The sequence below is a fragment of the Hyposmocoma kahamanoa genome, unplaced genomic scaffold (assembly GCF_003589595.1).
Source record: "Hyposmocoma kahamanoa isolate Upper Pololo Valley unplaced genomic scaffold, ASM358959v1 87, whole genome shotgun sequence".
Lineage (NCBI taxonomy): Eukaryota > Metazoa > Arthropoda > Insecta > Lepidoptera > Cosmopterigidae > Hyposmocoma > Hyposmocoma kahamanoa.
Genome location: NW_020654422.1, coordinates 15,720,400 through 15,747,955, shown reverse-complemented (window position 1 = coordinate 15,747,955; position 27,556 = coordinate 15,720,400). Strand labels below are relative to the sequence as shown.

At 36.6% G+C, this 27,556-nt stretch overlaps 1 protein-coding gene across 1 annotated transcript in view; it reads right to left on the bottom strand.

Annotated features, from left to right (window-relative positions):
* The window catches only part of LOC113235074 (low-density lipoprotein receptor-related protein 6), a 29,943-nt gene extending 4,369 nt beyond the window's left edge, over window positions 1-25,574 (bottom strand). The window contains exons 1-17 of the mRNA XM_026470631.1: window positions 25,376-25,574; window positions 24,992-25,227; window positions 14,417-14,607; window positions 13,846-14,136; window positions 12,872-13,056; window positions 12,281-12,510; window positions 11,271-11,441; window positions 10,777-11,010; window positions 10,151-10,292; window positions 9,003-9,167; window positions 7,155-7,299; window positions 6,948-7,075; window positions 5,626-5,779; window positions 4,895-5,166; window positions 3,338-3,580; window positions 2,306-2,444; window positions 376-648 (exon numbers count right to left, since the gene is read on the bottom strand). Of these exons, the coding sequence (XP_026326416.1) occupies window positions 376-648; window positions 2,306-2,444; window positions 3,338-3,580; window positions 4,895-5,166; window positions 5,626-5,779; window positions 6,948-7,075; window positions 7,155-7,299; window positions 9,003-9,167; window positions 10,151-10,292; window positions 10,777-11,010; window positions 11,271-11,441; window positions 12,281-12,510; window positions 12,872-13,056; window positions 13,846-14,136; window positions 14,417-14,607; window positions 24,992-25,227; window positions 25,376-25,466 (3,290 nt within the window). The 5' untranslated portion in view covers window positions 25,467-25,574. The remainder of the gene's footprint in view (window positions 1-375; window positions 649-2,305; window positions 2,445-3,337; window positions 3,581-4,894; window positions 5,167-5,625; window positions 5,780-6,947; window positions 7,076-7,154; window positions 7,300-9,002; window positions 9,168-10,150; window positions 10,293-10,776; window positions 11,011-11,270; window positions 11,442-12,280; window positions 12,511-12,871; window positions 13,057-13,845; window positions 14,137-14,416; window positions 14,608-24,991; window positions 25,228-25,375) is intronic.
* Window positions 25,575-27,556: the final 1,982 nt, after the last annotated feature.

Genomic DNA, 27,556 nt, shown 5'->3' with positions numbered 1-27,556 from the left:
CATCAATGTTTGTGTTGCGAGTAAAACAAGTTACTCTTTCAATTTCGTTTTTTTCAATTAAGTCCAAATATAGCATATTAGATTTTTCTTAAATAGTATATATAATAAATACAACTTTGTACAATATTTAACTTAAAAAAAAAATCATCAAAAATCTTGTAAAAATAACGAGATTATTTCTTCGTTAGCATATAATTAAGGAATCTATACGTATAAGCACAATTACAATATATTGATTAAGAAAAACAAAGATACAGAAGATACGAAAGCAGGACAGTTAAATCCCCCACAGCTAACGAATACTACGTTGAAAAAAAACGTACTGAGTAAAATTGGTAAAATCTATACTATATAATTATGTTATTAGACACTCACCGTTTAATCTGATGGAAAGCTAAATGCCTAGGCATCATGTTAGGTCCTCGCAAAATGACACCCGTCGAATTGCCATCAATAGAAGTAGCGTTGATTGAGTCGGTATCTATGCAAGTCCAGTACAAAGCTCTCCCAAGAACATCCAATACCATGTGGAAAGGTCTTGCTAAGTCCGTTACTACAGGCCAAGCGTCGGTAACCGTCGAAGTTGAAGAGTATGAGATAGGGACTCTTCGTATAGCATGGGAGTCGTCTTCCATCCAGTATAAATGCCTTTTTTGGAAAAAATGTACGCTATATTAAATCAGCGATACGTGTCGTGTACGTGATAAATTTGTAGTATGAATGTCAAAACTATGATCGGAATGTCGAAACGTAATCCTAAAACGCTTAAAAAAAATTAAAGTATGGCATGATTTCAATTTTCTTATATAGCGCATCTTCGGTGAAAATGGTCTGGATTGACGAGGATGTGTCTGAGACGAGAGTTGAAATATTTATTGGTGTAATATTGAACTGTATTAACACACTGTAACGGGAACGCGATTCACGCGATGTCTCGCTCGAGCTTGCGATGGCAATTAATAATAATAATAAATAAATCACTTATTTGGATTTGGCATCCAAGGTCCACTTGTTAGTAAATACAGACATTTTTAACTTATGACTATTATTCGTAAATACAGAGACAAAACATAAAACACACATTATTACGCTCGAGGCGCCGACTACCCCATCACCTTACCAGGCCCCAGATTCAGAACTCTTCGATATTTTAACCGAATCGTTCGATTGGATATCGTTCTCGAATCGAATGGCGCTTTCGAGCTATTCAGTAGCATTCCGAGTTAAAAGTTCGATTCTGATTCGGATACGATATCATTATCCATCAGCGATTACGGAGTTTGTCGGTGAAATAGATTATAAGAAAAATGAAAATCCTTTTATACACATTGGTGTATAACACATAAAGTCTTGAAAATGTTTGGTATACACAAATGTGTAATAACATTTTTAAGACTTTAAAGGCCTAAAATACAGGAACGCCTTAGTCTTCTTGCATTAAAATAAATTAATAAAAATCCAAACTTAATTTAAAATAACAAGAGATTTCCATATTACATTCTTGCTTTGTAAACAATAGGACGTTCGGTAACTTTCATTCGATAACTGTGTTCTGAATAACGTTTGTGGCCTTTGCCGGTCGAGAAGTTCGAGTGATCGTACGGGTGTGACGTCATTTCGGTACGGTTTTGAATACGACAGTATGACGTTCGATTCGGGTGTTTTGAATAAAAATGAAAAGAAATCGTACGATATCAAAACGAATCGGTCGACAACTGAGTTATCGTAAGGTTCTGAATTGACCTACAGGACCTGGATGAAATGACGAAGCATCGGCGCATCGAACTCAGCCGCAAACGTTTTCAGGATGCTGTTAGGACTAGAACGCAGTCTAGAGCGTCACTACTCTCGCAGTCTTTTTTCTCATCACAGCTAAAAGTCATCTACACCCGGTAGTCCAAATAGCATCCTGAAACCATTATTATTATATTGAACGCGCAGGGCGCCGAGTCCCTTCTGCGTATAGTTAACACACAGATATTAATATTTAAATCAATCGCGAGATTTTGGGGCACGTACGATTTAAGATTTAAAGCAAGATGGCTTTTCTGCGAATTGCAGGGTAATATTAATTAAGGGGACATGTTACTTCAGCCGCATGTTTATCGCTGAACGCACTGAACAGCACTGTGTCGTTACTATCCACAACCTCAGCCCGAGCTCACGATGGCCATTAATTTCAATCGCGAGCTTGCGATAGCTATTAATGGCAATTTTTGGTAAAAATAGGCCGGAGAGATTTGAATTCTCGTCTCGCATCGCCGGTGGTAAAGCGCTTTCATTGCATGTAAAGTTTATCACTTACTTTTTAACAGGATCGTATTCGATTGCTTTGACGCTCTTCAATCCAGTTAGAGGTATGTACGCATCATTACATTCTCCGTTCGCAACATATATTCGACCAATGGAGTTCCTTTGCGCAAACAATAGAAATTCTTCGGGTTCTAGAAAAAAATATATAAGCTGGTTTATTCCATTATGACTTTCATAGTCGTACATGTACACGGGGTTGACCGAAATGACAATGAGCAATAATTTGTAGTTGTTGTCGAGTTTTCTCGATAGAATGTGATAGAAGGTTAAAATTTTGCCAAAATGTTTGAATTGTGAATGTTACGCCGTCCTAACAGTATCGGAATCAATTTTCAGTTATAAACATTATGTTAAAGTCAAATGTAAAACTTTAAAATATGTCTCCTGTTTGTATTTTTATATAAACACTGCTAAATTTAGTGTATGTATGCATGAATTTTCAAAATTTCAACTGGATCTGTGCCCAACAGTTGGACGAATCATGAGCCGATGACGATTCAAATGAAACAAGTTTTTTTATAATACCACGTGGCAAGACGAACATGTCGTGCGCTTGGTGGTAAGCGTCACGCCTATCCATAACAGTTGCAGTGCCTTTCAGAGCTTTAACTAGCAAAGATCTTATAGGCACTGCTACTGCGCCCGTCGCCCTAAGACATAAGTTGGTAAGCAGCACCCATACCCTTCTAAGCCGCAACGCAGTAATGCTGGCAAGTACTGCTTGGCGGCAGAACTAGGTAAGGTGGCAGTACTTCCCTGGACTAATTCTTCCACAAGCAGCTCTACTGCTCTAAAAGTTCGGTTATTTATTTCAGAAGTAATCAACATTTAGTCGATAGTCGACATAATATTTATCGACCGCAATCACTAGTTACTTGCAAGCGGGCAACATTTACGCAATGAACTGTCATTTTCTCATCTTCAAAAAAGACGGACTACAGGGATAAATTCAACTACAGCCTAATATCGTCTCATATATGTCATGTATATGGGTTGTAACGTATACTATAATAAACTAACATACCTGAACAGGTCAAGTTGTCCTTATTTAATTTATAATGGGCAGGGCAAGCACAACGGTAGTCTGCTCTAGTTTCCGATGGCAATGGCAAACAAAGATGCGAGCATCCGCCATTGTCAACGCCACATTGGTTACCTCCAGATGATTTTGTGCGGTGGAACACTTTTAAATCGGATAAGTAATCCAGTTTTGTATGTATTACCTTGCGATTTGAACCATCTGTTTTCTTTGCTTCTTCTATGTTGCCTGTGAAAAAAGGGTTGGAATAAATATAGGAGATGGCATAAAGGGTAATTATTGTATTTTCTATATGCTTGGTAAAAGTAGACGTGTAATAGGTGTTACCATTGCTAATCATCATATTACATACAGATCGTATCTCGGAAAAAGGTCAAAATTAAGTCTTACTCTTTTCTGTATACATTTATTTATTTGGAACACCAACATATTACACATTATAAATAAGATAAAAAGACAACATTTCGTAATGCACAGTTTTTATGTGTAAGCCAATTACAGGTATCCACATCACTCAATATACACCCAGATACAAAAAAATATTACCTAGATGTTTTATAACTAGATGGCGCTGATCAATAGCCTGGAATTATTATTGTTATGTAAAGGGCCGTGGATATCAATTAAATATTAAATATAAGAAGTCAGTTCTTTCCTTGTAATATTATTCAAATGGCATTGTGTGTTACAAACTAATTTGTAAATGAACGCTTCCTAATATGGGCAGATGGCGCTAATTCTAAACAAAATAAAAGAATTACTAACCATAAAAATCAGTGCAATAAGCGCCATCTAGTTAATTTATTTGTTATTACTAGAAATTGGAGTAGCTTGATAAATTGCAGCTTGTCAATGTAAAACAAAAGAAGCTAGTGAGATCGAAAGAAATTTTATGTGTGTTTGTTCTACTTTCATATCAATTATAATAGCTAAAACACATACATATATATCGATCCCTCCTACGTAAAGTATCGTATGTCGAAATTGCCAAGTTTACAAGGTTTTGAATTCTCAAAGAATTCTGTAACTTGAATTCTATTTTATTCGCAAAGCTCATTACTCACATAGAGCATTATAAAATCCTAGATATCGGTTAGATGAACAACCACAATTTATTTTATAATTTTATTGTGTCACCCGACACGCACAGTCTCACTTTAGTTTACCCGCTTGTTGATCCATATCTGCGTTAGGATAAAATTATAAAATAAATTGTGGTTGTTCGTTTAGCCGATGTCTAGGATTTTATAATACTCTATGTGAGTAACGAGCTGTGCCGAATAAAACTGAGTTGTGCTCATTTCAGATAATTCAAAACTTTAAAACGCTCCCTTGCAAATTTGGCAATTTTAGACATACGATACTACACGTAGGAGGGGTTGATAGACAGCTTAGTTTAGACAACTTATACTTAGCAAGTAGGTGTCCTTGGACCCTACCTGCCTGACTGGCGTGGTTTTGTACATAGGTAGTATATTTAATATATTTCCTTAATAATAAATCATTTTAGAAGGTAACAACTTAAGGTTTCCAATAACTTACCAGTCCAATCACCCCAAATCACCTTATCATTATACAAGGTTAAGGCATATGGTATAGTTAGATTTTCAACCAGTAACTTTCTTCCAGAACCGTTCAGATATACGAATTCTATAACAGCAGGATCTACCGCTGCCCAATAGAGAGCGCGCTTATCGTAATCTAAGGCTAATGAGTGCACTCGGCCGACTTGCTCCATGAATATAGTGGGTGATGATCCGTCCATGGCGGCTCGTTTAATGCTTCTAGAGCCCAGTTCGGACCAGTACATGTAACTGAAAGAAGTCTTAGTGTAAAGGATATCTACGAAGTGGAAGCTAAGTAAGGCTATCAGCGCAAAAGCGGTGTAACCCACATTGATTTTGTATAACTATTTTATTTTGGATGCTATTTTCATGTATAAAAAGGTTTTTTTTTCATAGAAATGAATCGTTTCCTCGATGTTTAAAAAATGACATCAAATAGTGAAGTGTTTATTGTGGTGTTTATGGTTTTTTGAACAAGAGTGTCTCAAATTCAGAATTGTTTAAATGCTCACATTACTGCTTGGCGGCAGAAATAGGTAAGTTGGCACTACTTCTCTGGACGAACTCTTTCACTAGAAGTTCTACTGCTACTAATATGTGCTATGGTACAAGAGAGAGACTATTTTCAACAATTATTAGAGTTCGTGGTGGGGTTCTCTAGCTGATTGTGTTCAAGACAATGATGCGTTGAATTTTGTACAAACTCACCCTTTCTTAGGATCCAAAACAATGCTCTTAGGTTTCTTGAGACCTTGCCAAATGAGTGTTCTGCGGCTGGAGCCATCAAGTCTTGCCACTTCGACACGTTGTGTCATTCCGTCGGTCCAATAGATGTTATGGCTAGACCAGTCTATTGCTAAACCTGTTAAATCAATATTACGTCAGTTTTTATTTGTTTGTTTAAAGTACCAAATTGAATATTTAGTTTTTGTTTAAAGAATGATATCCATATTTTTTGTTTTACGTCTTCGACCCAGCTCGCTCGCTCGGCTCGCGTAGCTTTTTCATATAATACTAACCTAACCTAACTTTAACCCAAATGAGAGGGTCGAACCAGCTCGGAAATGCAAACAGAAATTACTGATTTAATTATTCTGTCTTTCATTTAATACTTTGCCCAATCTACAGCTGGCATTCTATACAATACCTAGATTTTATTTAAATAGATGTTGTATATACAACATCTAGGTGATGTGTATAACAATTAAAAAATATTAACTATTCAATACATTGCCTAAAGGAGCCCGGTATTGTATGGAACGACTAGGTATTCTACACAATCACTGAATGATATACAATACCGTTAACATACACAGTGTTTCGTTACTTTCGAGAACAGCCGCTAGGGCAACGTTGTTGATATAAATTCTATTCAAATTGTTAGAAATTTAGAATTTTTATACTCAAAAAAAAAAAACGTACTATTGACAAATAATTTAAATCACATATTATTTGTTCTTGAACGCTCTACTAACATGTTAGAAATAATAAATTTTGAGTCTTTTAAATACATATTTCTCGTTAAAACAAATTCCGTCAAACAAGCGCCGTCGGTACAACCAACCAAAGACTCTTCAACACAGAGGCGAACCAAAAACTATACAGTAACTAAATCATATCTTCAACACAAATAAATAATTAAATCTGCCGTCCACTAACTAAGCAGCTAAGTGACAAATGGTTAAATATTTTTACGTATAACGATTTAAATAGCAAAAACTAGAGCACAAAATTCTCTTTTAAAAATAGTTAAAATTAGTTAACTTGTTCGAATCATCGGAACTTACCCTAACTATGCATAGCTGAAATATCATTAAAGAATTTCTTCTTCAATATTCTAAAAATGGGTTATGGTTTTTTAAGGTCTCTAAAAAATATTTTGTCACTTACCCGCGTTTTTTGTCAGTTAGCGGACGGCAGAAATGTAAGTTTATCGAAAACTTACTACGTACAGCATAGTAAGCACTTTACTATGCTTACATGTAGGCTGCAGGATATAGTGTTTTTTTTAAGTAAAATAAGCATATTACCTTCAACAGTTCCCATTCCTTCGACTACAGTCTCCATATTAGAACCGTTTAACGAACACCGGTTGATTGTTTTCGCTTTGCTGTCAGACCAGTATAACTTGGACCCGGATACGTGAACCGCTAAGGCACTGCATAAAACAATTGACAATCACCAAAAAAACAGGAAAATCTTTTCTCACACATAACAATAACAAGGAAATGTCTTACCTAACTACTTTTAGCTCCGCGAAGGGTAAGATGGCGTCGTTGTTTTCGTATGTAAGACTTATTCGGCCAATTTCTGTTTTACGGCTGTATAAGAGAAACGCTTCTAGCTCTACACAGGTCTTTCTGTCCTTACTCAGTTCCAGTTCTAGAAAAAAAATGTTTTATAATTTTTAAGTTTTTATTTGATGTCACGATGATTTACCATGATATTCAATTATTTTTGTGAAATTACTCCACTAGTTAGTTATAATTATTAATACAAAGATTTAGCACTATGAAAAAATTTGTTTGATTCGGCTGGATACCAACCAGCGTCTTCCAGCAAACTGTGCCAGACGCTACGGCAACTAAGCAACGGAACGAATCACATAGTTTGCTGGAAGACGCTGGTTCGAATCCAGCTGGATCGAAGGAATTATTTTTTAGTGTTCGATCTTTGTTTAAATAATTAAAATGTTTTATAGTTCAAGCGATAAGCGAATTCATGTTAATTACATTCGATATTGAAGATCACATTTCTTATTTTATTACAATTGTTTTTAATAACAAGTATAACAACAGGCTATAATTACATGATCTCGATTTGCATGCAAATATCTTTTGGTTATCACTGTTCTTTTACGAAAGAACTGAAAAAAATATCATGTGGTATATACCTATAGTATTACCATGTAATAGTCATCCTTCGTCAACTCCTTTCTGAAGAGGTGTATAATTCTTACGTATTTACTAGTGTTGCAACGAGTAGTACTATATTTAAAAAAAAGTTATTTAATTTAATGTATGACTTAATTAAGAAAATTTCACTTCAGTATGATTAAATTTCTTTTAATAACAACGCACACACTAAACATTGCCCCGCACTAGGGAAACCCCGTATTGCGGGTGCCATACACACATAGACAACCACAAATTACACCCAAACTCACGAGAGAAATAAATGTAGGCCATACAAATATTTCTCCCGGCCCGGGAATGAACCTGGGACCTCTGCGTGGCAGTCCGGTATGGTAACCGTTCGGCTACGGAAGCAGTTATTTCAAAAAGTTAATTTTATTTTGGTTTACAAATAATAAGTACTTGGTTGATTTTGTTAGCTTTTATTTAGTCATGGGTAAACTACATAATTTATGTAGGTAATTTTCATTTGATATGTAACCTTTTTTAATCTCTTAAAAAAGTAACTTTACGCTAGATTTGAGTTTAAGATTACATTTCGAGTTTAAGATTAAGGGTCGTATTCCAGAACTCTACTCAATGCTCAAGTCAGGACTTGAGTATGATTTAAAGCACTGAAAATCATACTCAAGTCCTTGCCATTAGAGTCGTATTTCCAGTGCTTGAAATCATACTCAAGTCTGCTCAAGTCCTGACTTGAGCATTGAGTAGAGTTCTGGAAAACGACCCTAAGAAGCGAAAAATTTGTATTTACATGATAATTTCCTGAATTTTTCTTATTTCTTTCTCCTGTTTTTAGGTATTCGGCCGAATAGTGACTCAATATTCGATATTTGGCCGAATAGCAAAAACCAGAGACAGAATATTCATTGCAACTCTAGTATTTACCACCATTGGAGTGCACGAATGGGGAGGCTTCCCGCACGAGGTGCCATGCCTTCCTGTACGTCTGGCGGCCCTGGGCAAGAATCGGCGAGTAAAAAAACGCCGATGGGCAAATTCTTTCACCACGATGGCAAGGATTACAGTATATGCCATGATTACGATAAGAAGAATATTGGGCACGACTCTAAAAAGGGGGATTGTTAGGTGTTGATTGTAGGCGATAGTCTACCACACTACTAGTGCAATAATATTCGCACTGAAGTTGAAAAGAAATAGCATATTTACCCAGAGGACAACTGCACACGTAATCCTTAGGTCTATTGAAGCACAGATGGCTGCAACCTCCATTATCATTCACGCACTGGTTCCAACCTAGTTGCTCACCCAATCGGATCGCTTTTACCCCCATCATATTCGCCATTTGTTCCACTACCGGCTCTCTTTCTTCTCCTATAACGAAAATAATGTCTTTCTTTATCAATGTCTAACTGTACTGCATCGTTCCACTTCTGCCTTTCTTATTTTTATTCGATTGAACAATCAGTTGCACATAACAAGTAGTACATAGCTATACTTAACAAATACGACTTAATGAGTAACCAACACTATTAACTCAGTTTACGTAAATGGTTTTCGAATTACAGTAAATATTCAGTGTAGTAATTCAGTGGTGGGACTACCTACAAGTATTGCCAACACTAAATAGATATAGTAATGTAATTATAAAGGTACATATAGGATGCCCCTCCAATAGACATAACAATATCAATCGGTGACAGCCTGAGGTGGGCAGTGGGTTAAAACTCAATTAACTCGTCCGACTTTTAGCCGGGTGCCGGCTATTTGCCTAAAGTGCCGGTTTTAACACATTTCTGCCCAAAGTCGTCGGCGGAAACTTTGAAGCCGGAAGGCTTGTAAAATGCAAGGAATCACGTATCACGCGTAAGTATTTATTTCAATATAAAATGAGCGTGGCGGTCAAAGAATAAAAAATTAAGAGAGGTCAACGTTGTTGGGAGTTTCACTATTGGTGCCAAGATTCGATATAATATACTTACCACCACTACTACTTTCCGGGCTAATCTTGAAAAGTACTGCATCGAAAAACAATAATTATATTTAAATACTTATTATACGATTTGAAGGTATATCAAACGGATGGATGGTGTAGAAACATATCTATTTTTGTTTCGTATTAAGACGTGTAATTTCTTTGTCAAATGGTAAATAATGCATCCCATTTTCCTACACTCATTTGGTACATATTATTGTGACATTTCAATATGATGCCAGTTGAAAGCGCTAGTTGCGGTGTTTATGACGCATCTACCTTTTGTTCCTAGTAAAATCTTTGCGACAGTTAGTTGGTGAAATGAGGGTGACATGTATGCCTTAAATTGAGTTTAATCTACAAAATTGGTTTATAGACATACCACTGTCCTTATTAATGCGGTCCAGAGTGCGTCGCTGCATGTCAGTCCAGTACAAATGTGTGCCGAGTAGAGTGAGACCAAATATGTGAAGAATATCATTCGTATGAAGTTCCTTCCTCCCAGATCCGTCTATGTTGCATAACTGTTATACAAAAATAAATCCACTTTTAGTGCAATGTATTAAGTAAGGTTTTCAGTCGTTGAAAACGTTTACAAATTATTAAATTCTGTAAGTGTACAATAATTGTGAAAGGCGTGAAAGTATTATATAAACAAATTTTTTGAAAAACTTGAAGATGCTACTACTTATGTGAAAAAAAATAAAATTGAGCACCAAATTTTAGTTATCGATTTAAACAAGAAAACAGTCCACCTGAAGACAAGTGTTTACATAGTAAATGCATTGAAGGGGCTTCAACGGATAATCAATGGATCTATGGGGCTTAAGATCTGTAATATTCTGCGCCTGTGGCTGCAACGGTGTGTCTCCCTAACCTTGAAACCGGAACATAGCACTGCTCGTTATATATATTAGCATCATTTACCCAGACTGCTACTGCACAGAGAACCCCACCATTGTTTTAATTCACTTTCAAAAATACATGTGCAATTGTTTATAAAGTTACCTCAATTTTATGTGTTTTAGCATCACCCCAATATAGCTTATTGGTGATAACATCTAACGCCATTCCGTTAGGCCAAGTTAGAGTTTCGGATACAAGTAAAGTACGACCGCTTCCGTCGAGATAAGCTCGCTCGATCTTTGGTTTCTTCTCATTCCAGTCTGACCAGAACATTAATCCAGCGGTCGGATGAAGTACTATGGCTCGTGGTTGATATAGATCGTCATAAATTAGAACCTGCAGAAATGTTTCAAATTATATATAGCTTACTAAGAGATCTAGAACTTTGATTGTATGGAAGGACTAATGTGGACAGAGAAAGGGTATTTGAGATTTTGAACAACTGAAGATTTGTGCCCCACCTGTACCACCGGAGCTGCAATATGTGTGCAACAACAACCATGTATCTGAACGTAACTATGAATTGAAGGATTATGACGAAAGTTACGAGTAATTTTGAACAGGTAATTTTTATAAGGATCTTTTCTACGTCTTACCTTTCTAGAGCTACCATCGAGCTTCGCCACGCTAATAGTGTCCGTGACGGGATCGGTCCAGTAAATGTTTCTCGCCAATGGATCTACTGCGATACTATCCGGCATTCCGTTGCTGTGTATTACAACGGATTGCTCACTACCGTCTAAGCGAGCGCGGGATATGGTTTTTGCCTGAATGAATTTAATGAAAATGTTATGACGAAACTTGTGCACAATAATGACGCTATCAATCGTTTGTTTGATGATAGCACACACTGCTGCAGGCCCAGGTTTTGTACCTGGGTCTGCCACTTTGTCACTTTTTTAAACTGCAAATAAAATGTTCCAACTAGGAATTTAAACCCACAAACACATTATGTCACCAACTTATTACAAGTTTTATTGCTCCTCTAAACAGCGGGTTTAGCCGTAAACCTCCACGCTGGTCTTATGCGGGTTGGGGACTTCACACGTTTCTCCAGTGGTTGTGAACCATTTCCCACATGCAGCTTTCATCACGTTAATTATTGCCACTAAACTATCATAAATGTACGTTAGAAATTAAAGTCGAACCAAAATTGGGAAACAACCGTTTTCCCACTAGGCTACTACCGCTTACAAAGGCTTTATTCAGAGAGGCGGCGGGTGTGTGTAAATCAAATGTATACGTAGACACTCGCTGCGCCCGCGCTGGTGCCTATGTCGAGGAGGGCGCGGGCGCGGTGGTTGTATTGGTTCAATTCGCCCGTACCATTCACAGTGCTTGGTCTAGCGTCTGTTTGCAACTTCGATGTGTGGATCTAGGTTTTAGTCACTTCGGCACTGTGAAAGGGAAGACGCCAAGACCCTCGTGCACGCACCCGCCGCCGCGCCCGCGACGGCACTCTGAATGAGCCCAATGTCTTCGGTGTACCGTATCGTAGATTACAATTTTCCAGGCCTCAAATTTTCTTTCATTACAGTTTTATAATAAAGAGACACTTGTTTAAAGAATATAAATAAGATATTCAAATATCAGTGGATGCACTCACCAGACTATCAGCCCAATAAAAATATTCATGCTTAGGATCAAAATCAACAGTCTGGGCTCTCTTCAAGTCCTTTAATGGCAGTGTGTAAGGTGTAAAGTCAAGCGAATCTAGGGATATTTTTGATATCGTAGAACGTTGAGCGACTAGAAGTAATGACTGAGGACTTGTGTAGCAGGTTGTATTACTGTTCTCTCGTAATTTCACGCCTGTTGGGCATGCGCATGTGTAACCTGGATGAAATAAAAAAACCTGTGTTTAGGTTCCATCTAAAACTAGCTCTAGTATATTGAGTTTAATCAACTTTTTGGCTTCAGGCCTCATTAAAAACCAGCGCCACCACATCCTTTTGCGTACGCCACAACCGCACAAATGACGGTACAAAATTTGTAGTAATTTGTTTTTTGCTTTTTGTCAGATTTGTCTTGTTTAGTGTTTTTATTGTATTTTTATTGTGTTCATTAATTTTTTAAATTTTGTTTTCCTTGTTTATGTTATCATTTTTTTTGTATCTATGTGTTGTCGCGTTGCAATAAATGTCTATTCTATTCTAACTTATTTTACATTTATGTAGAGTCAACATCAAACGCTTACCAGGTGCATTGGGCGACAAAAGGCACAAATGTGAACAGCCACCGTTATTCACTTTACATGGGTAATCTCCTTCAGGCATGAGTTGCCTGCTTTGGTCATACACTTTGATATCTACTGGTACTGGTGAGGATTTCATAAGTTCGTTTATTGGACCATTTGACGTTATATCCCAGGAGTAGATGCTCCTGAAAACGACAGATTGTGGTAATTTGTAGAACTGTATGAATAAAATATAAAATAAAATTTGGAAATAATATACGTAATTATAAGAGCTTTGACATAAATGTAAAAATTGTTTAATCATCAAAAAGTTAAAACAAAAGTCAAAAAACTTAAATCTCAAGGAATAATGGAGCAAAATCTTTAAAAGTAAAATTTTTGGGGCCAAATTGAATTCTGTATTAAAATAAAAATTGTTTTTCCTATTGGCATTTGGCATTTTTTAATAGTCGTATCACATTCACTGCAGGCTTATATATATAATATTATTAAGCTATCATTTCACTTGCAATAAATGAGAGATATGTGGCTACTGTACAGTGGTGAAGAGTTGGTTATGCTGCAAATGCTGCAATCCAGGACATTTTGTGTTCAACGTTTACTAATAAGTAGGGTCTCTAGGACCCTTCATTATTTTTTTAGCATTTACATTTTGGTATCTTTCGAGTTATTGTCATATAAGGATTTTTTCTTTAAAAAAATGTGAATTACGCTAAATTTGGTTAACAATAAAACATAAACTAAATAAGATATAACAAAAAACCGCTTATAGAAGGTTGATGATCTCGTTTTTCTGATTCCATATATGTTATAAACTCAATTTCGCTATAAATGTCGATTACGTTGTTTATGATACGGACGGCAGAACTGCTGAATGGATATATGGGTATCTAATTATATAATCGTACAAAACTTCCTGTATAGGTTTCGGTAATATTTAAGAAGTTTTAAAGAAGGAAAAATGTGGTACTCACCAGGTCTTCCAATCAGTCCAATAAAGCTTCTCACTAAAGAAGGCGAGAGCATATGGGTACTCTATTTTTCCCTCCACAACTCTATTTCTCTTATTACCATTGAAGTCAATAACATCTACAAACTGCAGTTTTGCGTCTACCCAATAGATCATATTGTTATTATAATCTATTGTAATGCCATTAGGCCAAAATATGTTATCTTTAACAATTATTTTTCGAGTTTTAGGATCACCATTCATACCGGCTCTTTCTATTTTGGGTATCTCTCCCCAGTCTGTCCAAAACATCAGTCTGTAAAGAGGCATTCGGATTAATAAAGTTGTAAAACAATGTATGATGTATGTCATTGTCAATAGTACTTCTATTAGTTTTTTCATGCCATATCGAAGCCCGATCGGTCGCGTTTATGTCCGAACGGCTGCGACGACACGTGGTCGATGGCGATTCAGCTTAGTGCGATAAGTATAGTCTCAAATAAAATAGATTCCACGTTAATAAATATGGTGACTGTGGTAAGTCATTTCTATCAATCATTTCAATATTACAATGAACAGCATTACAAATATCTTACCCTACTTTAGGAACTATGGCAATAGCTCGGGCCAAATCCACTTCAGACCAGAATAACACCTTCCTATGTTTCTGTTCAATGCTAATTACTTCTATTCTGTTTGTCTCTCCATCTGTCCAGTATATCTTCTCTGTATACCAATCGATGGCAATTCCAGTAGGAGTTATTAGCCCTTCTGATACTATTCGAATCTGCAAATTATGAAAGGGACTATCTGTTGTAACTTTGCTATTTTTGTGTATTGGAATAAATAATCAATATTTTATTTTTTGTATTTTTAGAGGACGGAATTCAAAGGTCGTTGTGACATTTGAATTTTTGAATTAACGAACGTACGAAAATTGGCGTGAATAATAAGTATCATTTCATTCGCTTTTTTATACAAAAATAAGTGCGCATTTGACTTCCATCTCGTCTGATTGAAAGTGACGACGAGGTCGGTGATGTAGCATGCACACATGTGTGATGTGGAACCGCAGCCTACGCCTAGTCCCCCGATGATTGAAAGGGCAAGACGGAATTAATTCATGCAATTTCATCGTACACTCTCCGTGATATATCCTGTAGAATACCGACAAGCAAGCAATGGAGGTATTCAATGCTCTGCAGCTTCGCCTCTACTAAATCCGTGTCGCCTATAAGCCTCTTAGCACACTTTTAAACTGAATCCAAGTTGACCAATTGGTATCTTATGGGATGGCTCTGCTAAGAGCCATCCCATAAGATGGAGATAAGATAAGAGCCATAAGTGCCAGCGTACTCCATACACAATCCGACTTTAGTTAGTTTTGTAGCTGACTTTAGTATATAATATTATTTAGTATATAATAGTTTTGTACAATGAAAGAAAAAAGGTACTTAAATTTTCCATTTCATTGGCATAACGAAGAAAGTAATTGTTTATTTTACTCAGTGTTGGGCAAAATTTAATTGTTCGGGCAATTAAAGATTGACAATTGATTAATTGTCAATTGCGAAACAGCAATTAACGATTGATCAATTGTTAGTTGCGAGAACCACAATTAACAATTAATCAATTGTTAATTGCGGTTCTCGCAACTAACAATTGATCAATCGTTAATCGCAAATATCTACAATTAACAATTAATCAATTTTCAATCTTTTCAATGTTTTTGATTAACAATTAAAACTGACAATTATGATAAATTTATAGGGCATATGGGGGTGAGTTAGGGCGTTGGTTGTGGGGGCCTGTTGGGGGCAGGTTAGGGGGCCGGTTGGGGGCCCGATTGGAGGCCCGGTTGGGGGCCCCAGTTGGGGGTCCGGTTGGGGGGCCCGGTCGGAGGCCCCGGTTGGGGGGCCCAGTTCGGGGGCCAGTTAAGGGACCCGATTGCTCCGAACCGGGCCCCCCAACCGAGCCCCCAACCGGGGCCCTCAACTGGGCCCCCAACCGGGGCCTCCAAACCGGGGTCCAAACCGGGACCCCAACTGGGGCCTCCCAACGCGGCCCCCAACCGGGCCCCACAACCGGGGCCCCAACCGGGCCTCCAACCGGGCCCCCCAACGTGGCCCCAACCGGGCCCCCAAGCGGCCGGAATTGATTTTAATTGCAAATTTAATTGCAATTAAAATCAATTCAATTGAAATCAATTGCAATTAAAATCAATTTAATCTGATTGAATTATTGATTGAAATTTAATTGATTAACGCCCAACACTGATTTACTTCACTTATTTACTGTCAAAAACACAACAAATCGAAATAAAATTTTGTTTCGATTTGCGAATAATTAGTACTTGGTTGATTTTGTTAGCTTTTATTTAGTCATTAGTAAACTACAAATAAGTAGGTTGTTTTCATTTCGTATGTTAAGATGTTTTGATCTTTTGGAAAAGTAAGTTATTTTGTTTAATTTTAAAATAAAACTTACAATGCATGTCCTTTATAAGTTTAGACAACCTCAGTGGTACGAGTGGCATGCACACCCGTTTTCATTGTGTCGCCATCTCTGAGGTCACAATGTAGAAAACCTGACTTTTCTATATTGTCTCGGGTTTGTGTGTTTGTTGGTATCGTCGTTGTTTCCGATTTCCATAACACATGTGCTTTAGTTACTTACTTTGGGTTCATAGCAACATATATACTTCTTATTTCTTCCTTCTGTTTTTAGGTATTAGTTTTTGGCCGAATAGTGAACCAATATTCGTCCGACTAACAGAATACAGGCCGAATAAGACAAATAACAAATAGTAACTAAATATTCGTTACAAATCTAGTTGTTAGATTTGAAATACACTCATTATCACTTTTATGTTGTGTAATGTCATATAATGTTAAGTTGTATACAATTCATGAAATACACTACTACCCTTATAGATTCAATTATCCCAAATATTATAGTATAAAAAATCTTATGGTCCTGAGAATTTAAAGATTTAAATAAAGAGAAAAAGAGAGAGTGAATATAAAATGTTTATAATGTATACACATAAAATCTTATTCATAAATAATAAATAAATAAAATAATAATACATACCAGGAAAAAGGAAACCTGTGCTATTAATATAATAATAATAACAATTTATTCGCGGTAAGTGTGGTGTACATAGTTGGATTAACATATATCACACTTAGGTAGTAATAGCATGCAAATTTACCACAAATTTAGTGTACTTATATTAATTATTAAAATATTTTATTAAATTATGTTCATTTAAAATAACAAGTCGCAAACTTGACATTGTCCAAGTTTAAATAAATAACTAATAATAACTTGAATTGAATAAAAATAACAGTTAGATAACCTTTTGGATATAACCTTTTTCGGAATATTGTATATGGCGTATTTTTTATCTCTTCTTCTTCTTTCTCCATCGAAAGAAACGATGATTTCGCCAATGTCAAGTAAAAATGACTATGTGTAGTACTTCTACTTTATAATGTTACAACCCCAATCTCAATTGGTAGCGATTATATACATATACTGTCTACCTATGTGTGTCAAAATATATATATTTTGACACGCATAGGTAGACAGTTACGACGATACACTTCTCTTTTTATGTTAACCGGTACAGTAAGTCTATCCGGACACCTCGTGTTAAATAAAGGTTTATGTCGTTGATAATGAATAATGAATAATTTTGCTTGACAAAGGTCAGGCATTCAAAACGTAAATGCATGGCACTGTTAATAAATTTAATTTCTTAAAAAGTGGTTGGCACGAAGTTACAGGTGAAGTGTTGCAAATCGATCTAACGCTGCGCTTTTGCGAGATAAGGACTTTGCTAATGTTACACGAGTTGCCCCAGATCAGAATACCGTAAGCTATCACTGAAACAACATACCCATGATAAGCCTGAAGAGCAACAGTTTGGCTGACAGTTCTAGATAGACGCCAAAGAGCATACGTAAAACGGTCAATTTTATTACATGTTGGTCAATGTACGAATTTCAAGAACATCCACTATCTAAAATGATGCCCAGAAACTTTATCTCATCACTACTGATGATTTTTTCATTATTGTATGCAATGTTGAAGTCTAGACTCCTTGAGTTTACATTGCAGAAATTAACTGCTTTAGTTTTACTTAGATTAACAGTCAAATTGTTCAATCTTAACCAATCAATAACACCAGCAACAGTTTTGTTTAACTCCAGATTATGATGGGAACCAGTACGGAAAGGTCATTCGCATAGAGTATACATTTATGCCCTGTTACTGCAGGAAGATCATTAATATAGATAAAAAATAAGAGTGGACCCAATACGCTTCCTTCTTTGAAGGAAGCCTTGTCACCTCTACATTTCTGTCACTCCTTTCTGACATCCTGTCTATCCTTGATGTAACTGTTCAACCATGCGAGAGCTGTACCTCGTATGCCGTAAAAATAGTATAGTATTGGACACAAAATCAAACGCTTTGGTCATGTCAAAGAAAATTCCTGCTGTGAGTGTATTCAAATTTTCGGTAATATTAGTAACTAACTTAAAAGCAGCAGTGGTTGTCGATCTGCCCTTCTGAAAGCCGTGTTGGTCAGCATTTAATATATTGTATTTTTCTAAAAAAGTCAGTAAGTCTATTGTGTATAGCTTTTTCAAAGACTTTGCTAAGTACTGGTATTAGAGCAATTGGACGATAGTTAGTTAAATATCCTTTTTATCACCCTTTTTGTGGATAGGCGTGATGACTGATTGTAATTTTTGAAGTAGATGCGTTTATTAGACTATTGCTCAATGCTTCCGCTATGTCAGTAGTATTATCCAATGTTATGTCATTGTAAATAATTCTTTCTATTATTCTTTCACACACATTATTCGGTGAGTCACTCATTATGATTTTCCATGTTGCTTTGCAAACATTTTTGGAATTGTTTAGGTAAACATTGTTGGCTATTTTTTGAGATTTACTGACGCATTTTCTTAAAATTCTAGAATATTTTAAACATGTTGTTTTTGAGTCCTGAATATGTAATTTGTAATATTGATATCTCAACGTGCGCGTGGTTTGACATGATTTTTTATTCCTGTCTCTTAGCATTAAAATCATTTCTAATTTTACGTTTTGGAAACAGAGTTCAAATAACAGAGTAAACAAATCGTAAAACGTATCAAAAGCAGTATTGAGACGCAACTCATTCATAATAATGAATGTTTATCCTATAAATTTCCATTATTATTCATCCAATTGTAATAAAAATGTCATGAGTTTTTGTGCCCACTCCTGCACAACTTTCTGAAGTATTAAAATATCAGTGTCTTTGAGAGAAAAATTTTAGGAAATTGGCATTCTAACATTAGCGTCAAAGTACAGTTAACAACACATTCTTACAGCAGCTTACAGCAACACTTCTATTTGTATGTCATTTTTAGTGCAACGGAACAAGATCTGTGTCAATGTGTAGGTTATTGTGCTGACATCTGTACATTTATGAAAATTTATGTTACAGAAGTACAGTAATTGGGTGAGTTGGAGATCAAATGCGCACTTATTTTATCATAAAAAAATATTGTGAAATATAGTGATAAACATAATAATGAGTAATAATAATAAACTGGCTGTTCTGGACATGAGTCTTCACAAGCCACAAATTAATTTATGGGACAATGTATATGTTTTTACATATAATAAAACTCTCATTGATATTCAATTGTTGCTAAAAGTACAACGCCATTGAGATCAGAAGCAAAACTCATTTATTTCCATTCTGCCTTCAACTGTCATACATAAACAATTTGTCAAAGTAAATACAACTCTAAATACACAACATACCTTTCTACCATAATTAAGTAATCACAATCAACACTAATAATTGGCTGTCATAATTAACAATCGTTAGGTATTCCTATAATATCTGGTCATAACTCTGAGGGTGGTATTTCAATAGGGGGATCCGATGTTGTTGAGGGCTGAGACCTGAACTCAAACGGCTGTTGGTCATAGGTAGGAGCTAACGCTCGAGCTATTATATTATCTGGTCTGCATGGCGACGGTGCAGGTCGCCGTCTTCCGTTCTCACCACATAAGTACTAGGTCCCTCCACTCTCTCAATAGTACCCTTCATCCACTTCATTCCTGGCCCATACATTCGCATTAACACGGGTTGGTCACTGAGTACTCGGAGTTTTGCGTAGTCGAGCATCTGCCCAAGCTTGGTACGCGTACTGTTTATGTGCTTCAGCACAACTACAATCAGTGTTAAACCATGGACGAAGTTGGGGTCCATTGGGTACATCAGACTATGGTATGTAATACTCCATACCCAAACGCAAGACTTCGACTACAGCATCAGCACAGCTCGTCGAATCTCCTGAAGCACGCCTGCCAGGGATATGACGCAAAGAAATGGCGCATTTCGTCCCAATCTGCTAACTTGTATCGCCACACCCGTCTCATACCACTAGGGCCCTGATCGGGTGGGGAGTATACGCATACAGTTTTCACCAGACAATGGTCGGAAGTACCCAGTGGGGTCTCCACAACCACAGAGTATCGGTCCGGATTAGTTGTCAGCAGAAGGTCCAAGCAATTAGCCGCATGAAATTCAACATCTGGTATCCTAGTGGCGCCACTGACAAGCTGGGATAGACTTAGCGTTAACGCAAGTTTACGCATCTCTCTCCCAGTGTGATCGGTCCTCTGGTATGGGAACAACCATTCTTGATGGTGTGCATTAGTCCCCCAGAATGACTAGTTGCGCCGCTGGGTATCTATGCTGAATCTCATCAGACGTCTCACTCAGATATTGGAACAGCTTGGTCGTCTCCTGATCTCCACTGTGCGATCGGTAAACACAGCAGTACACTATTTGTGTAACTCCTGTGTCTACCAGAAGCTACAAAATGGAAAAACTCGGTGCCTCAAGGTTCTTGAGACGCTTGACACAGATGTCATCGCGAACGTACACACAGACTCCGGCACGAGCTACGAACCTGTGCTCCAGAGTAATACTTAAAGTACTTAAGTAACTTAAGATACTTGAAGAGTCCAAACATTATCGCAAATGCCTCTTTATCAATTTGCCCGTACCGTCTTTCGTGAGGTTGTAATGTACGCGACGCCATCATCACCGGACGTTCCGATCCATCTTCCATGACGTGGGCCAAAATAGTTCCCAAGCCGTAATCCGATGAATCATAAATCAATAACAACTCTTTATTTAGGTCATATCCAAGTAAAGTACAGTCTGATGACAGATGCTCTTCGCTTTATTAAATGCCTCGTGCTCTTTGTCACCCCACGTCCATGGTGTCTTCACGTCTAGCAAACGGTACAATGGTTCCAGTAATGTTGCTTTATCAGGTAAAAATTTCTCGTAGAAATTGTACAGTCCCAAGAATGCTCTGAATGTCTGTTTGTTAATGGGTGCTGGTTTGTCCTGAATCTCTTCTATTTTATCAGGAGATGGATGAAGTCCTTCGGCATTCAGCATATGACCCAAAAAAGTTATACTTTGGGAGGCAAAAATGCATTTTTTAATGTTTAATCGAAATCCCATGTTTTGGAGTTTATTCAACACGGCATCCAATCGATGGTTATGTTCTTGCATATTTCCCCAGTGACACCTACATCGTCCAAGAGACATGCAACTCCCTCCATGTCTGCCAGTGCCGTGGACATGACTCTTTGGAAGATGCCAGTTGCTGCACTTACTCCAAAAGCCAAGCGGTTCATTTTCATTAGTCCAATGGGTGTATTCAAAGTCAGCAGCATTGCTGTATCCTCATCTACCTTGAGCTGAGTATACGCTTGTCTTAAGTCTAATTTACTAAATCGATACCTTCAATGAACACTAAGCCAACTTAATTTTTGGACCTGCTCTGTTTTTATTTTGTTTTTTGTTTCTTTTATTTTACAAAATTCGTTTTTTTTGTTCTTGTTTCTTTTTTTTACAAAATTCGGGGAGCACGATTAAGATTATATTTATATTAAGCAGCCATACTTACTAAGGCAAATAAATATGGCTGTTTACAAAAATAACAGAAGATGACCAAAAAATAAAGATGGCGTAGTGTTCATTGGAGGTATCGAAATATACTTTCTCTGCAAAGTTCAAGAATGCCTCTGTTGGTGTAGGACGAGGGTATGTGGCAACATGTATTGGAGCATTGACTGTAGAACGGTAATCTCCACAGATACGCAAAGAACCGTCATCTTTCTTAACAATTCTCAACGGAGTGGCCATATAGAATATTTGATTGGTGTCAAAATGCCTTCCTCAATCATATGGCGCAGTTCGTCTTCCACTTGTTGCTTCATCGCCACCATTCCCGATGTACCATTACAGGACGCGCTTTCATGAATCGTGGCCCCGTCACTGGTCGTACGTGCAATGACACTTGTGGCCCCGTATATTCACCCAAACCTCCTTTAAACAAATTCGGATATTTCTTCTTCCATGTAATTACTTTTTCTTCTGACCAACACACACCAAGCAATCGTAGCCCTAATTTGTCAAACCAGTTTCTACCAAGCAAGCTCGGTCCACTGCCCGCAACAACAACAAGTTCACACTGGGCCGCTTTATCACCTAAAACTACTTGCACATGTGCCAACCCTAGCACTTTTAAAGGACCCCGGGTCCAAGTAACTAATTCCACATTTGTCGACTTTAATGGGGGCGGGTCACCCACAAATTTTTGAATGTGTCTTCAGATATGATGATTCTTGAGGCTCCAGAATCAATTTCCAACCGTAATCAAGCATCATTAATAACCACGTCTACTGTTATAGGTGCATAAGATTTTTCAGCGCAGACATAAGCTGGAGTTATGTGCCCATGGCGTTTACAATAATAACACTAAGCCTTAATAAAGGGGCACCGCTCATTTGGTTTGTCAACCTGGGCACAGTGTTTATAATCCACTGATTTTATTTTGTCTTTTGCCATAGGATCATTTTGATTTTGTGGTGTTTGCCATAATGCACTAGCTTCAGGGTACGAGTCTGGGAACGTCACGTGGTTGTTGAGAGAGTACTGAACAGTACACGCATTCGTGTGGTCCTTGGTCGTCAACAGTTCACGCCGCAGGCGCTCGTCGCGCACCCCAAGCACTAGTCTATCTCTCAACTGACGCTTATTTATGATCGGCAAAATTGCATTTTAAAATACACCCCGAGGCACTCGACCTTCAGGGTGTATTTGGCTTTTAGTCTGCCCCAGCTGCCTGCTGGAGTCCTGCCCAAACGTGAATTTTAATTTGTTTGTGGTGAGTGCTGACCAAACACATATCGACTTTGACGAAGTAGGTGTTTTGGCTGAAGGGCTGTCATATATCAACATTTCTGCGGCCAGTTAGCTTTCACCGCAACAAGTGTTTGTGTAGACTAGTTATTTAGTTTTTATATTATATCATATGTATTTTAGTCCTTAAGATAATATGTATATGAAGATAGTATATTATATATATATATATATATACAGTGGTGGTCGTATAATTAGGAACACTACAAACGGTCCTTGACATTATGTAAGAAACTTCACCGCAATCGTTTTTATTTTGAAACTAAACAATAAATAGAACAACAATAGGTTCAATGATTTATTATTTATTAGAAAAACAATATAAATCCCACTACACAACTGCAGTTTCAATATTACATTACGGACAAACACTTAAATCAGTTTTAAGGTATAAACAATAATGGACAAGTAATTAGAAACAACAACAAAAAAGTGTAAAAAAACAACATTTTATTAATTATTAGCAATTAGTATTTTTATTTACGAAATAGCTACTATTCACAGCCTACTAATATTTATAATTAATATTTAGTGACATATCCCTTATTTTCAATAACAGCTCTGCAATGACGTGACATTGATTCAATCAATGTCATACATTTTTCTAGGGGGATTGAATTCCATGCTTCAACAAATGCTTCATATAATTCGTTTTGACTGGTGTTACGTTTGTTTGAGACTTTCTTCTTAACAATATACCACAGATTTTCTATTGGGTTTAAATCCGGACTATTTGCTGGCCAGTCTAAAATGGATATACGCTGTTCCCTAAGGAAGCATTTGACGCTATTGGCCGTGTGTTTAGGATCATTCTCACACTAAAAGATCCAGGTTACAGGCAAATGATCGTCCGAGTAGGGAATCATTGTGTCCTCTAAGATATTTTTGTACTGCCATTGATCCAGAGTGCTTGACTATGCTCCTTGTGTATTTATAATTAAAAGCACTGTTTACAGGACTTCTAACATAGCGCTTTCCATCTGAATTTACCATGTTTATTTTCATTTCACCTGAAAATAAAAGTTTTTCCAGTCTCGTACCATCCAATTAACATATTTTATTGCAAATAATAATCGCTTCTCTCGATGTTGCTTGGTAAGAAGTGGTACCTTTCGAGAGGTTCTTCCAAACAATTTAGCTTCCACTAATCTTCAGCGTATCAGTCTTGATGAAACGTTTCTGGGGTCATCAGGTGAAAAAACTTCATTTTTAATCTGGTTTGAGCCTTTAAATGGGTCTTTTTTAGCAACACGAACGATTAGCTTATCTTCTCTGGGAGAGGTTTTTCTTGGCCGAGCCTTTCTAAGAACATTTTCAACAGTTCCATGAGTTTTATAGTGATCAATTGCATTAAAAACTTTCTTCACAGAGCAATTTAAATGCTCAGCTATTCTTCTGTACATCCACTTTTGATCTAAATGTAAATTAACAATTATTTGCCTACTTGACGCGTCATAACTTTTATTTTTGCCCATTTTGAACAAAATTAAATTCAGATCTAATTTTGAATTGCCGCCAAATTAATAGAAAACATCAGGAAAGAAATGTTATTCTTCAATTTCAAAAAAAGAACGAGCTATAGATGCTTATTTCAAATGTTTCTAATTAGACGTCCAAGCGGCCAGGAACAGAAAATATACTCGTACATTGTGTAAGACTCATTTTATAATTAAAAGTAAGATATGTTTTATTTTTAATGCATTTAATGATTTTTTATTTGAGTGGCTATATTATTGCATGATTATTTATTATTGAATTTATATATATATTTTATTATACGTTGAAGTTAAACTTCCTTAAATCATAAGAAGTGTTTCTAATTAAACGACCACCACTGTATATATAAATATATAACTGAATAAATTTTTACCTTTTCTCCTGAATGTGTTTTGTTGTAGCTCATACATTGTATTAACTCTGCAGTTTGATCCGACCAGCATATTAAGTTTTTTCTATGGAGGAAATCCACTGCTGACCCTTGCTCTAGGCCCTTGACAATAGTGTCGTTTCTCGTAAGCTTTGGCTGTAATTCTGATACTTCTATAATTCGTATGTCGGCTGATGTTGAATATAGTAATAATGGGTTGCTTGCCTCTGTGTAATAATCTGAAAATACATTTAAATGGTATCAGTGGTGATATTGTACTATAGAGCACTGAGGATTTATTTTGGTTCAACAAATTTTGTTTGACAGCTACCATGCAAAGCATTCCAAAGATAACATTCTTAATTATAATCACAACTTTATACTAACCTTTTAACTGTAAAAACATCAACAAACAGAACACATGAACAACATTTTGTATTATTTTGTCCGCGTGAAAGATTCTTCGACGCTTCGTCATAATGAAAACAAGTGAAGATCAAATCTCGAATTCTTCATGTGTTTATTTTATCACAATACACTGTCACAGCGAAACTAAGGCACGGGAGTGTGTATCATTACGAGTGCTATCTACACATTATTGGATTTAAATAATATTATCGTTATTGCGTGCTAAATACACTTCTGACCTTACTTTAGCTACAATAGAGATAATAAAATAAAAAGAATTTAACAAGACGCACGCACAGTTACACTTTTTTTGTAAACTTTGACGTTCCGTTTTGCTTAATATGTTTGTTTATGTTTTCTGGAACTCGTAAAAAAATTCTTTGGACATCTTTTCTATTGTAAAAAATATTTCTGCTTGTTTTTTAATGAAATACTTACAATTAAAAACTCACGTTTTTAATTATTATACTTTATTTTTCATACATTATTGTACTTGTTTATTTTAATATTCACCTTATTCAGTTCGGGAGGCCAAGAAGAAAATGAATGCCGTTCTTCTCGTGTCGTTCAACATAATTCCGCTAGATGCCGCAAACAGGACACGCGGGATTTTTAAGATTTACGCGTTTCCGGCATTGTTCCGCACCTAGTGTTTTTATAATTAAATTAAATAAGCCTTCTGCTCAGGCAAAATTCTAGCACCAAATCAATCTTGAAAACCTTTAGATCTACAAGTTGAACTAGAAAACTTAGTTAACCAGTATCGAGTTCTTAGGTTTTCGCGATTGTTACACATAGGAAATGAAACTATTTTTCCCGATTTAAATCGCGTATATTTGTTGACTGTCAACCGTGACCATGGGACCTGTAAAGGGCCCGAAACGTCGGTTTGTTTGAAAAAACAAATATACGCGATTTAAATCCGGAAAAATAGTTTCATTTCCTATTAGTTAACCAGTGTTGTGTATATGCAACTAAATTATATCTAGGGTTTGGGATTTACAAACCCAATAGGTAGCTATTAATTACTTCGATTTCTTATTTTTTTATTCAATATTTAATTTTTATTTTTAGTAAAGTTAAAGAAACCCTATATGTATAAAAGGTTTTTTAATATTTACTGAGAAACAAGGTTAAGGAAAGGGAATATAATAAAAATAGTAATTTGTAAAGTAAATACCATATATAATAATTTACAATATATTGGAGATAGGAATGTCAACTTGTTAAAAATGTGAGAGTAGAGCTACGAATAGTCATTAGACGTTCAAAGAAATGCGGTTTTAATCACCTACATCTCCATACTCACAGATCGTTATCAAAGTAAATCAGGCACTTTCAACAGGTACGGTTTTTTTACCTAATTTTGGTGACAATTTTTAATTTTGTGTTTTAAGTAAATATTATGGGTTGTCATTATATTAAAACTTAATTCCAAAAAGAATATCTTACCGGCCCTTCAAATTGTCAAGCACTTTTAAAGATATATCGAAATGAAATTTTTGATCATCAAAATTGAACATCGTCAACAAAATTAGAACATTGGAGAAAAAAAACACAAATTAAATCAGAAAAAAATATTTAATAGCCATATAGACCAGGATCTTAGATGATGAGTCTCATACGGCTAATTGCTTGGACCTTCTGCTAACAACTGATCCAGAGCGATACTCTGTGATAAGGATATCCCACTGGGTACTTCCGACCATTGTCCGGTGAAAACTGTATCCGTATACTTCCCACCCGATCAGAACCCTAGTGGTATGAGACGGGTGTGGTGATACAGGTTGGTAGATTGGGACGAAATGCGCCATTTCTTTGCTTCATATCCCTAAGGCTTGCTTTTCTTCAAGAGACTTGTCGAGCTGTGCGTGTAGTCGAAGTTTTGCGTTTGGGTTTGGAGTATTACATACTATACTCTGAGGTATCCAATGGTCCCAAGCTCCGCCATGGTTTAGCGCTGACTGTAGCCGTGCTGACGCACAAAAACAGTCCGCGTACCAAGCTTGGGCAGATGGTCGACTACGCAAAGCTCCGAGCACTCGAAATCTGAAGAATGTTTTTAATAAGGCCAAGAAATGCAAAAACGTGTTACGTAGGGCCAAGTTCGACAATATACGCTGCATGAGAGCCAAGCTTGCCTCTTATCCGGCAGGTAGT